Source organism: Carassius auratus, chromosome 24, assembly GCF_003368295.1.
Source record: "Carassius auratus strain Wakin chromosome 24, ASM336829v1, whole genome shotgun sequence".
Classification (NCBI taxonomy): Eukaryota; Metazoa; Chordata; class Actinopteri; order Cypriniformes; family Cyprinidae; genus Carassius; species Carassius auratus.
In genome coordinates, this window is record NC_039266.1 from 20,011,925 (window position 1) to 20,025,447 (window position 13,523).

General features: G+C 37.1%; 1 protein-coding gene across 1 annotated transcript; it reads left to right on the forward strand.

The window, feature by feature from the left end:
* Positions 1-398: 398 nt before the first annotated feature.
* Positions 399-12,937, forward strand: LOC113042559 (calponin-3-like). The gene is made up of 7 exons (XM_026201499.1): positions 399-624; positions 9,898-10,019; positions 10,443-10,509; positions 10,844-10,981; positions 11,156-11,272; positions 11,578-11,724; positions 11,809-12,937. Exons 1-7 carry the CDS (start codon positions 568-570, stop codon positions 12,148-12,150), a joined length of 990 nt encoding a protein of 329 aa, XP_026057284.1. The 5' UTR covers positions 399-567; the 3' UTR covers positions 12,151-12,937.
* Positions 12,938-13,523: the final 586 nt, after the last annotated feature.

Consider the following 13,523-nt stretch of genomic DNA (forward strand, 5'->3'; position numbering starts at 1 on the left):
TTTCAGATAATTCTTAATATATAGAATTTAGTTTCGTTTTAATATATTATTTGTATGTAGCCTACTGCATTCTTATCTGTTAAGCAATAAGGTTTGTAAATTGACAAAAGTTAACCGTGAAACGTTTATCCTGTTATCAAACTAGCAAACATAAAGACTCGAAGAAGACAAAGAAAGTATTATTACTCCATATAACTGCAGAGATAAGCAGCAGCTTTCCAGTAAAGTGAAACTCGAATAATAGTTGTGCTAGGTGATCTATTACTTTCTGCAGTGGCGCCAAGTAGTGCCAGAGAAACAATAGGCTGTTTAATATGCAGAATCGATGCTTCTGATTGGCTCTAGAGACGCATCATTTAGCTCCACCCCAAATTCTCGATAGAGGATAGAAGTTTTTGCGCGAGTCGCTGTTGTGGAAGAAACTCACTGAGCGCGGATTATTCAAGCACGCGGAGCACCGAATCTTCTGTAAATTACTGTGATCTTACTGCATCTTTAGGACTTTACTTCTCTCGTTCCCTGTTGGTCAGTACAGTGACTTTAAGAAAAAAATTACAAAAGTGAATCATGACGCAGTTTAACAAGGGACCAGCCTACGGATTATCCGCGGAGGTGAAAAACAAGGTAAACTGAACTTTATTTCTTTGTTTTAAATATTCTTACATTTTTAGTATGTATGGTTTAGAATAGAACATCTCTGAGTTTTTGTTTGCATTATAGAAACAGTTATGGATATTACTGTGCTTTTCAAAAGTAGGCTAGTTTATTTTGCATTATTCCCTACAAATGTTAGTTTGGCATTGATATGGTTTAGTTTAAATGTTTTTTTTTTTTTTTTTTATCTACGTGATATTATTTAATACTTGAAAACTTTAATAGGCACGACACAATTATAATTGGAGGTTGAATTCAAGTGAATTTGAATTAAAAGCACATTAATAAAAAAGCTAATAATAATAAAAAAGTTAATTATGATTTATATTGTCTTTTGTTTAGTATTGATTTTATTAAATGGAAAATTGCTCTAACTTCAAGTTATCATGCCTAGATACGTTTCTGATTTCGTATGGTTGTGTTAGAGTAATCATGAACAAACAACAACAAAAAAATAATAAATTAAATCAAATCCTCACTAGATCTTTGATTGTCCAGAGTTTAGAGATGACTTCATTTTAATATGACTGTCATATAGGCTGGAAAGCTTATTACTTCTGGAATAAATATGTTGTTAATAAATTAAATAAAATATTCTTATAAGGAGCAGGAGGGTCATTTTAAGGAATCGTTATGAAGCATGTCTAATCTTTAATAATTTTGCAGTGATAAGTATTAGTGATTAGTAAATCATGAGTCAAAATGATCAGACAGGATGTTGCATACAATAACATACGTAAACCAATGAATCAACTTAAAAAGACCTCCCTCACACAAACATACATGCATACAGAACAGATGTCTTAAGCATGACATCATCATTTTTGATTCAAGTAATCTTAGGTAAATTAAACAGTTGTTTACGCCTGAACAATCCTAGTAGGTGTCTGTGTCTTTCATCTAACCCCTTCGGAAGTAAGGATTTCATCTTGGAATTTTAAGCATTCCTAAAAAGTGACGACAGTGCCGGAACAGCTGTGATGTGTATAATCCTGCTTCATTCAGAAGAGTTCAACTACTGGCTTTGATCTGTCAAAGGGTGTATTGCAATAATGATATATTTAGCTCAATGAATGAATGTAACTTTTTTTAGCCAGATGCCATACAATAAATATTTCACCCTGAAATGTAAATTATGTGATTCATTTACTCATGTTGTTTCAAACACGTGTGACTTCTGGTAATACAAAGGGAGAAATAATGGTTGCTTATTGCAGTTGAAAAGAAGCTGGAGCATTCAAGCTTTATAAAAGATGCAAAACACTAGTCGTTATTCTCTGATCATTTTCTCCCCTGGTGAGTGGTAAACTGATCATTAAGTTAGTGATTTGAATCAAATTTGGTTCATCAGACTTGTTTTGATAAACTGGATGAACTGATTCATCTCGTAAGAACAATTAATTCACAAATGTCTCTTATGAACTATGATACTTTTATGATCCTTTCTTGTTTTGTTTTGGAGCTTGACATTCAAATTGAGTTCAAATTAACTTTTTTCCCTCAGCAGAAAGAACGTCATACAGGTTCTTTAAGCTTTTACAATGAAAAGCATGTGGCTAAAACTACAAATTTGATCTTGCTAGTGTAGTTCTAGGGACCAGTTCCATTACACCATTTCCTCTCTTTATCAATGACTTATTTTCCATTTTACCCTGCTGGACACTGAAAGACTGCGGGAAAAGTGTTTGCTTTTTTGCATGCTTACAGTTTGAGGTCAGTAAGAGTTCTGAAGATTTTTCTCATGCTCATCATGAATGTATATATTTGATCCAAACTTAAGTAAAACAGCAATATTTAAAATATTTTAAGTTAAAATGACTGTTTTGAATGTATTTTAAAATCTACTTTTTCCTTTGATGGCAAAACTGAATTTTCAGCAGCTATTACTTCAGTCATCAGTGTCACATGATCATTGCTTAATATTATTTTAGTGCTGGGCAACAATTAATTGCAATTAATTGCCTCCAAAATAAAAGTGTTTATATATTTGTGTGTACTGTGTACATTTGTTATGTATATATAAAGACAAAATAAATTACATGTGTGTATATATATATATATATATATATATATATATATATATATATATATATATATATATATATATATTCACTGAAACTTCAAAATAACAACATTTACTTAAAAGACAAATCTTGTAGTGTGTGTATAGGTCTTTTGTCTTATATGAATAGAAAATAATACTTTTTATATTGTGCAGGGATATTAATGACTGGATAAATAATACAATTTTAGAAGCAAAAATAATATATTCATACAAGAAATACCTACTTTTCAATCAGTAGTAACCTATGTGAACATTCTTAAATGTATTAATTTCAGACTTTTTATAGGTCATGTGCTTTCCGAGGACTTGTTTGTCTCGTTCCTTGAGTTTCATCAACAGCTTCATCAAGAGCTGTTTTCTGCCTTTGGAAATGTGGGAAGTCAAAGCTCTTACAGTGAGATCTAGAAACATCGGTACATCAGCCTGTAAATGTCAACAAATCTCTTGTCAAATAGAATTATTCCTTAAAATAAAACTCACAAATGACATAATGGGAAATGATCTTTTCCCAATCAAATTAACGACCCTCTCTGGTTATGTAATAGCAGACACAATGGTCCGTTCATTATGGTCTTGTTGCCAAAGCATCATCCTCTGCTCGAGTCCAGCACAGTGGAGATATTGTTCAGACTGGTTTATTTTTACACATGGAAGAGATGTCAATTAGCAACCTATTTTTATAATGGCCATTCGTGTTGCATTATATTAATCATATCGGTTGTTTTTGCCATGTTGTTTTCCCCGGACAGTGGGTAGAGACGGACAGGGATTCCTGGATGAGAGCTTTTGCAAACCATTGAGGATTTGGTAGCTCTGTTTAGTAGTTAAATACTTTCTCTTGTATATTACATCCACAAATTTTCCATTGTCAGAACTTTGAATATGGAGTTAGACATGCAGGAATTCCCCCTGAAATGTTTGGATGTGGTTCAACAGACACCTTGATTCTTTTAGGCATGGGAAACGCGTTTTCAGACTGGAATTAATTCATATTATTCTTGGCTCTCATGCGCATCTCATTCTGCATCTATCTTAGCGTGCATGTCTGTGTTGCAGTCTTGGAAATATGCCAGTACTGGGCCCACAGCATGTCCTGGGACAGGACGAAGGTCAGAGCAAGGAGGTCACGGTGGTTTTTGGGTAAAACCTGACCAGGTTAACCTTAGGGCTTTAATCTGTCGCTCTCTAATACCACATTCCATGTTGATCCTCGGCGTAAAAACACTTTACTGCCATACTGTGACTGCTGATGGGCAGGCGGCCCAGTGAGGGGCCGTTACATTCCCTGCAATGTGCTGATCAGCAATATTTTCCAGGTTTGGTTAAGGCTCTGTGAAGTGTGGCCATGGTTGTTAACCCTGTGTTGCCATTTTAGGAGGAACAGGAAAGCGTGTCTTCCTGAAGCTATTGTTTTGGGTCTATTGTTCAGCAGGATTTTCAACAGTGTAAACTTAGACTAGGCTTATTGAAACACTTATTTAAAAAGATTATCAATGTCTATTGAAGGTTTGAAAGCCTTTTGTCCAAAATGTGCCTGTGAACTGAACTACTTGCACTACTATGCATTTAAAAGCTTTGTGAAAGATGTGTCATTCTGTCATTGTTGTTTTGAGTGGTGATTAAGTCAACAATCGTCATCATTATTATATTTTTATACTTCGGTGGAAAACTTTAGTGACTAATCAGAACTCCCTAGCTATTACCTAGCAACCACCTAAAAATACTGAAAAACTGTGGTTCCAAAGATTATGTGCATTTTCTTCACAAAATCAAGTTTGAATGTTTGAGTTATCTAGCAACCACTCTGAACACCATAGCATCTACTTTGCAACCAATCAAAGCACCCTAACAATCACCTAGCAATGCCCTAGAATTGTGGTTACAAATATTACACACAATTTTAAAAAAGTTAAAAACATGAAAAATGTAGCCACCTAACAACCACTCAGAACACCCTAGCAACGCCCTAGCAAATACCTTAGAATTGTTGTTCCATATATTACTCACATTTTATTATAAACGACAATGTTAGGATGGGCTTTTTTGACTAAAGCAAGTAAGTAGCCACCTAGCAACCACTCAGAACAACCTAGCGATCACCTATAATTGTGGTTCCGAATATTACACATATTTTCTTAAAGTGTCGCTATTATGCATTTTTGACTATTACCTTTCATGCACTGTGTCATGTTGCTGTATGTGAACATAAACTATCAGCAAAGTTGTGAAGCTGACTAAAAGTTTTAAAGTTATTATCTGTCTAATAAAGAGTCTGCTCGCAATCGCCGAAACCATTCGTCAGGAATTTGAATCTCAATTTGTTACGGCTCTACACCAATCCAGAGCTGTAGAGAGTGATCTCTATTTCTCTGGACCAATCACAAAGGACTGCACCATCTGACTATTCACAGCATAGAGCATCACAGTCCCGTCAACAGCTGGTGCTGGAAGTAAAAATTCAATGCAATTTCTGCATTGACAGTTTGGGTATAAGCCATAAAAACGTAACCATACATGGTTGACTTTAAACCAGCTACAGCTGTACTAAGCGATAGTATCTGCTCATATAAACGCCAAAATGGGGCACTAACCTTGTTTTGAGATAAATGCCTTTTATTCACGATGTCTTGGATAAGTACTTCATTACCCACAATCCTGAACAATCCCACAATCCCACAGTGATGCATCTGATTGGTGGAACTCGTGTAACCGTCTGGTTAAACCCCGTGAAGGTCCGTGAAGTCTGAATAGCATCAATAAAAACTAAACTTGTGTTGCGTTTTTGCACGGTAGACTTATCAGTGCAATCATTATCTCCTTGGCTGCCATGATGGCTTTTTTCAAGGAGGAAAACAAAAGTGTTCAAAGGTGTGAAAACCACTTTAGATAGGGTCATGCAATATTAGTTGAGTGTAGCGTGTCCGAGGGTCAGCTTGTGGGTTTTGTAAGGGCCAGCATGAGGGACTAGAACTACAAAGTTTTGGTGAGTTTTGCAGGGAGGTTGGTAACGTAAGTTAGCATTATCATCCACTTTAGCTAGACTACTGTAGTCTTCATACGGTATGAGTCATATCAATTATTTTATGATGCCACTGACTGTCAAAACAATGTTTAGCCTAGGCATACCTTTTTGTGCATTTACTGAACATTTGTGTAATGGCAACGACATGTGTTGACGACTGAGTGGTGATTGCAGTCAGGTACAAAGCACTGCACCATTGGTGACGTTATCGTTAACCGCTTTCAAGCACGCACACAATTTATAAAATACACAATGATAAATACAAAAATCAATACACAATACCTATATAAAACACTATTTATTTACACGATTAATACTGAAAGAACTGCTATTACTGCACATTCACTATATAAAATAGAATTCACTGGAGGAAAAAGTTTGCGCGACCGTCGTCAGTTTTGGAAGTCACTAAAAAGGCTCGTTCGTGGCTGTGGGCTTCAGTCGAATTCAGTGAGGCGCGGTGGTTTATGGGATGAGTAGTTCATTCGCTCGAAATGGCATACAGAAATAGGGGGAAAAAATGTAGAGAGGATGGGCTTGTTTGACTGAAGCTAGTAATTGGCCACTCAAAATGCCCTAGCAACCAATCAGAACATCCTAAAATCACATTGAAATCATTAGAACAACCTAGCTTTTATCTAGCAATGCCATAGCAATGTAGTTGCTAAATATTACACAACTTTCGAAATGTAAACCTTGCTAACATGTTTTTTTTAGGACAAATGTCTGTCAGTTTGTGACTTAAAAAGTTCCTTTTCAGATCTGAAAAACAAGCTGATTTCACAGGCAAATCTCTCCTCATTGTAGCTGGGGTATTTCCAGAGCACATGGTTAAATTTTGCCTAATACTGGCTGGACTAGTTGCTTGCATGCCATTAAACAGGCATGCCTGATTTCAGCACAATACTCTGTATTAGTCAGAGAAAATAAAGTCAGAACATTTGCTCGTTTACCAAGTTTGTTTTTTGCTAAGTTAACTATTATGATGCCACAGTAAGTTATGCACACTTCTGAAAAATTTATTATTTTGCTAATAGAGAAGCTTAGTTTGTAAACAAATGGGATTTTTTGGTGTTGAGGATCGTAGATTTGTGTGTTTTTTAGTCTTTACCCAAGGTGAAAAGGTCACCCCTCCCCTCCTCCGTTGTCACCACTGTTGACATCGATCTCTCAGGGACTGTTTGTCGAATTGATCGCGTCGCATCGCGAGTCCTTTCACTCCCTGCCCTTTTTTTAGTCTGATGTTTGCTCGCCTTTTGTGCTGTCATCAGTAAGCTCTCAGAATTATGAGTGGGGGAGGAGAGCTAGAGGTCGGTCTCTAGCGGGATCAGCCCACAACCTTCCAGAATGTTCTTCTTCCCCAAATGCTTCTAACATCTCCATCAAGGGGTCACTTTTCCACATTTTCCTCTCTTTTTTTTCTACCACTGGCTGGTTTCCCAGTGGACTGGAAGGAAAGACAAGACAGACACATGGTTCTCCAATCTTTGCTCAGTTTCTCCGTGGAGTTCTTCTGTTCTTTCCCCTTCTTTTGTCAGTCTTGATTTTTTCCAATCCGTGTCTAATATACATCACCCCAGTCAATGGCTCATTATATCAGAGATATAACCTTCTTTGTCTCCCACTACGTCTGAAATCATCCAGTGCTCTTTTGAACTATTTGGAACATGCCAAAAGTCATGCAGTTCTTCAAAGATGAGAGACTGTGTACGGTTTAGCTTTTTGTCTGTCATTATAGGAGAAAAGTCATCTCAGCTGACCTCAAATTGCGCAAGGGACCTGCCATAACACCCCACACACCATTTTTTCCTAGTGGTCTCACATTCTGACTCCTGGGCTGCAGTGTGGGAGGATATCTGATTGAACTTCAACTTGCCGAAAGGCCTTCTATGGAAGTTTATAGGGCCCCTGAGCTATATCTTCAAATCCCTTAGGAGGAATAAAAATAGGCACAAATGAGACAATTGTATAAAGTATGTGGACATCATAGCTCAGATACTATGTTGGTAATAGATTTGCCAAGACACCAAAGTGATTTTATGCTTTTATCCAAAGCGACTTACAAATGAGTACAATGGAAGCAGTCAGAATCAAAGAGCAATTATACGCAAGTACATGTACAGTAGCAAGGATTTATTTATTTATCAAATAAATAGAAAGAAAACAAATAGAATAGAAAGTGATTATAATATTATTATTATTATAATATTATGAATACCATAGTATTTTCATACCCTAAGGAGTTTTTTTTTTTTATTAATTTGAACATTAAAAATGACTTTTTGATATTAATGTTATTTTGTTGAATAATAATCGGGTACAGTAAGATTTTTTGAAAGAAATTAATACTTTTATTTAGTGAGGATGCATTAAATGGACCAAAAATGACTGAAAAGACATTTATAATGTACATTTTTTTTTTTTCAAATAAATGCTGTTATTTTGAACTCTTTATAGATCATTCAACACTGATGATAACAATAAATGTTTCTTGAGCAGCAAATCAGCATATTTGAATGATTTCTGAAGTATAGTGTGACTCTGAAGACTGTAAACGTTAAGTAGTGATGGTGAAAATTGCTTTACCATTGTAGGAATAAGTTACATGTTAACACGTAACTTACTGTACAAGTACAACATTTTATTACATGCAATATTTCACAGTATTACTGTTTTACTGATTGCTCAAATAATGCAGCCTTAGTGTGCTTACGATACCCCTAAAAAACCAAAAACAAAACAAAAACACGTACCGATCCATTACTTTTGACCAGTAGTGCAAATAAAGCACATACCTGTATGTTAGCTGATCAAATATTTTTCACAGTGACTCCTAAACATGGAGCTATCGTGGTACAAGACCAAAACACTCTGAATGCTAATATTTCCCTCCACTTCTGAGAAGAAAAAGCAGATATTGCAATTAACCTAGAACCTGAAACATAAGCTAAACAGTAAGAGGACTCTAGCTGGATATCTCTGTGGAAACTCGAAGGGTTAGGACTGTGTTTGTGCTGTAAATATGTTTTGAGATAGCAGACAGAAGGCCATGAGGAAAGCCTTTATCATGTTTTGGTGGGAAAGAGAGACATTTTCTGTCTTAAACACCTCATTCCGAGAATATCTTATCCACCCTTTTTTCCCTGTAGGTCCTTTTGTCCCTTTCTCTCATGATCTGTATGATAGCCGCATTTAGCTTTGTCTTTGTACAGTCTGACCCTGAATCCTGAACTCGAAATGGAGTGATAGAAGCCATTTCCTGGAACTTGTATTGTTAGCTACTTTAAATCAGTTTAAACATGCTGTGTTTAAATGTAATTATTTGAATGTCCCCCCAAAATATGTAAACTATTTTTGAAGGCTTACACTTGAAGCTAAAGTAATAGTTAGGACTCATGAAGAAGAAAACAAGTCTGTATTAATAAGAAGTGCTCAGTGAGGCATGTTTGACATCTACTATTACACATACTTGATTTTAGAGATTAGAATAACCTAACTCTTACTTTGATGCCTCAAATCACTTTACTAAGAATTACTTCATCACCTACTGCACAATAAACAGACTTAACATTGACATTTCATTCTGGCATTTTGTAAAGATCTGATGTTAGTCATACTGTATTTGTCCACTCTGAGCACATTATTCAATGTCAGCTGGTCAACAGTGCTATTTACGGTCAGAAAAGTCCTGAGAAAGAGCGAAACGGCCAGAATAGATTCTCGCTGTGACTCTTTGTGGGAATTTTATGCACAATCGCACGTCGGTGTTGCCTCACATGCTTTGAACGCCATTCTATTCACAAAGGAGAAAGCCAAACAAAGCCAGAAATGAGTTTTTATAGGCAATCCAATTTAATTAAGCTCCATTTGATGATTTTCCATTAGCTCTTATCCAACATTTAAAATTCAAACAGATCTTTTAGGTGTTTCAAACTATTGTTTTGGTGTGTTTTTTAGTTAAATATTCTGTGTGAGGATAAGCAAAAAGTGTATTGACATTACAAAAGTTTAGATAAGCATGTATGCTGACACATTACAGTAGAATCTAAAGGAAGATTGTCCAGGACACATATCTGTGATCCTGCAGAGCCGGTTTGACTCATAAATGACTGATGTGTGTTGGCTGACTCACTGATTGGGTTGTTTCTTCTCACAGATCGCACAGAAATATGACCTACAGAAGGAGGAAGAGCTTCGTTTCTGGATCGAGGAGGTGACTGGAATGCCGATCGGAGACAACTTTCAGAAAGGGCTCAAGGATGGCGTCATACTGTGCGAGTAAGTTGGTAAACATAAATTGGCCATGCGGGCAAGGCTTCCCTGCTTGAAACAAAAAAACAGTTTTAACAAGCCTAAGCTAGTTTGCTGGCCTTAGATTTTCTCACAGGCTGGTCTATTGGTCAGTTCTGGGAACATTTCAGTTGGTCAGACTGGAAAAAACCACTTGTCTGACCAGCTAAACACTATTTGTGGCACTATTAAAGTCTTGACCAGACATAATGAAATGGCATACCAATGGCATACATTTGGGCTGAGACTATCTGTTTGGGTGACCAGTATGAAAACAATCATTATTTTGCCAATTCCATTGGGTGACGCTGGTAGAATCGAAATTACTTACTTTACACCTCTATTGTGCCCATTGAAGATGCTTGCAAAAAGAAATAAATTGAAATCATTCGTTGTTTTTATTCTTTTCAGATTGATAAACAAGCTTCAGCCTGGATCGATAAAGAAAATAAACCATTCACAGTTAAACTGGCATAAGGTAAATATCTCAGAGTCTCCTACGGTCTTTGTTTTCATCCAGATTAGCCCGTTTGAGAAGTAAGAAGCACTTTCCTTTCAAAGTGACTTACAATACAGCATACGAAATCACATTGTTGGCAAATACTAAGACAGGCAGAAGCTGCTAACAACTGCAGAAACACATTTAGTGTATATAAGCTGTAGTATCAGAACTCTTTACTTGCTGTAAGAATAAATGGACCCATTAATGCACTCTTTGACTCATCAACCAAAACTAACTCTTTTATCTGAAAATGAGGTAACCAATGATGTTATGGAGAAACAAACCCTTAATGTAACCATTGTACCCTCAGCTAGAGAACCTTGGGAATTTCATCAAAGCCATTCTGGCCTACGGGCTGAAGCCCAATGACATCTTTGAAGCCAATGACCTCTTTGAAAATGGGAACATGACGCAAGTCCAGACCACACTTCTCGCTCTGGCCAGTATGGTACGTTCTCAGTTCTGCTCAACCTGTGTCTTACATTGAATATTTTGTGTGATTTAAAGAAATATTAAAAATAAAGGGTTTCCTTGAGTAAATATAAATAGGTTCCATAAAATAAAATTAAATATTGACACCCTAAATTTTGCAACTATAAAATGTTTATTTCTTTTTCAACAGGCAAAGACCAAAGGCATGGAAACAAACTTTGACATTGGTGTGAAATATGCAGACAAGCAGCATAGACAGTTTGATGAAGAGAAGATGAAGGCTGGCCAGTGTGTCATCGGACTTCAGGTTATAGACACTATTCCTGGAACTTGTTGAATGTTTCTGCATGAGTGGGTTTAAAGGAAGCCTAATTATTGAGAACTGGTCATTCAGTTAATCCTTTTACCAGAATGGCACTCAAAGGATCATTCATTATGAGGTTTGAACCTCCAGATTAAAAATAGCGACTCAATCAATATCAGTGCAGACATGCCTCTGGGAAGGTTTTCTAAAGATAAAGGTTGACTGCAGGCCTGGATTGTTTGGAGAAAATTCAAGGTGAATCATCTACAGGGGTGTTTTAACCCAAGTGTTTCTGACTTTTGTTTCAGATGGGAACCAACAAATGCGCAAGTCAGGCCGGTATGACCGCCTATGGGACTAGGAGACATCTTTACGACCCCAAGACACAGACAGAGAAACCCTATGACCAGACCACCATCAGTCTGCAAATGGGCACCAACAAAGGAGCTAGCCAGGTATACCAAAACGCAGACATGTATCAACAATATATCAAACAAAAATGATCAAAAATGACACATTTACCATGTGTCTGTCTCCAGGCTGGCATGTCTGCCCCAGGAACTAGGAGAGATATCTATGACCAGAAGGCAGCTCTGCAACCAGTGGACAACTCCACCATCTCATTGCAAATGGGAACCAATAAGGTAGCCTCTCAGAAGGGCATGAGCGTGTACGGCTTGGGACGGCAAGTTTACGACCCCAAGTATTGCGCAACCCCTACAGAGCCCATGATTCATGCCAACGGAAGCCAAGGCACCGGGACGAATGGCTCCGAAATCAGTGATAGTGACTATCAGGCAGAATATCAAGAGGAAGAGTACCAGGGTGAATACCACGATGAGTACAGAGGGCACTACAACGACCAGGGCATCGACTACTAGAGAACGCTGCGGCGCTGTTAGTCAAAGCAGTATTAACATGATGTATATCAACAGAGCAAGTCTTTTGCTATGCCTTTTGCTTCTCACAGTTACCCCTTCCCTCCCAGCGCATGTGTTTGGGTAAACAATCGTGAGTGGTGATATCTCAAATCTGCCATCTTAACAATGGTGAAAATGATCTTTTATAGTTTCTTTTATAAAGTGTTTTTTATGAAGTACGGAGAACTGTAAAGAGAATTTTCTAGTTTTGCAGTACGATTCTTTGTTTTACACCATACGCCTTGTGTTTTGAGTTTATTTTGGCCTTGCATCTCGAGGCTAAACGTTATCGCTAGTTTTAAAGCTCATCCGCCATTAAAATCCCGCTCTGCTCCAACTGCTATATACTGAAAGCCTTCCTGAAGACATTCCTTCCTAAGTCATTCCATTTGGAGTCATTCTGTTTAGAACTCCAAATGCCTGGTATTGTTACAAGCTTACAAATGTTAGCGTTTTAAAGATTAGCTGACTGGACGACCAAAAAATAAAAATCCCCCATTGCTTAGTTTTTTGTGCCATAATGTTGGAAAATCTTTCCCATTATATTTATTGTCCTGCTTTTCATTATAAATCTTCTGTCATGTGGTTCTCTTATGAATAAATTCTTAATTCTTATAAATAAAGTATTGATTGTCTACTATTATTTTGACCATTATTGCCTTTAAATTTAAATATAGCTGCTCGGTTATCTATAAATTCTAACTGATTTCAGTTTTATTAAGATTGAATAAAACATTTTCTCCTTTTTCCTTGTAGTCAGACTGGTTCTCTGCTGTTGTCCTGGTGAGGTGTGGTTTCGGCAATGGCTCTGATTTTGTTATTTGGTTTTTTGCTCTTATATCTTTTATGAGGGTGAATTGAAGTGGCACAGGGCCTTAGATGTGCGCTGGCTCTGCCCAAGTATCACAACGCAGCCATAAATCATGTGTTTTTGAGGCTACCCTCAGAGGCGTTTGGAAGCTGCTCCTCGTGTCGATAGCCCAGAGTTTCTGGAAACAGTTATATAACCACAAAAAGCAGCGAAAACCAGAATCTAAAGTAGAGCAAGTCAGTGTTCAAGCACCAGTTCATAGAACGATTGCATTTTGTGCATATGTATGGGTTTTTAAATGAGTTACTGAAAAGCACCTTGTTTGTGTCCTGGGAAATAAAAAAATAAAAAAATCATACTCTGCATCTTTTCATCCTAAACCTTCAATTAAGTCAATGAAATGAACTTGATGACTTTACAGCTCGGCTGATGTCCACGGAGGGATTTGGAACGAGTTGCACACCACTGAATTGAATTACGCTTCCCATGCCATGACCTTTCTGCATTCTTACTGGCCGCAGTG

Coding starts and splice junctions, on each gene's coding strand:
- LOC113042559 (XM_026201499.1), top strand. CDS start 568: ATGACGCAGTTTAACAAGGGACCAGCCTACGGATTATCCGCGGAGGTG. Junction 625..9,897: donor CCGCGGAGGTGAAAAACAAG/GTAAACTGAACT, acceptor TTCTTCTCACAG/ATCGCACAGAAATATGACCT. Junction 10,020..10,442: donor GATGGCGTCATACTGTGCGA/GTAAGTTGGTAA, acceptor TATTCTTTTCAG/ATTGATAAACAAGCTTCAGC.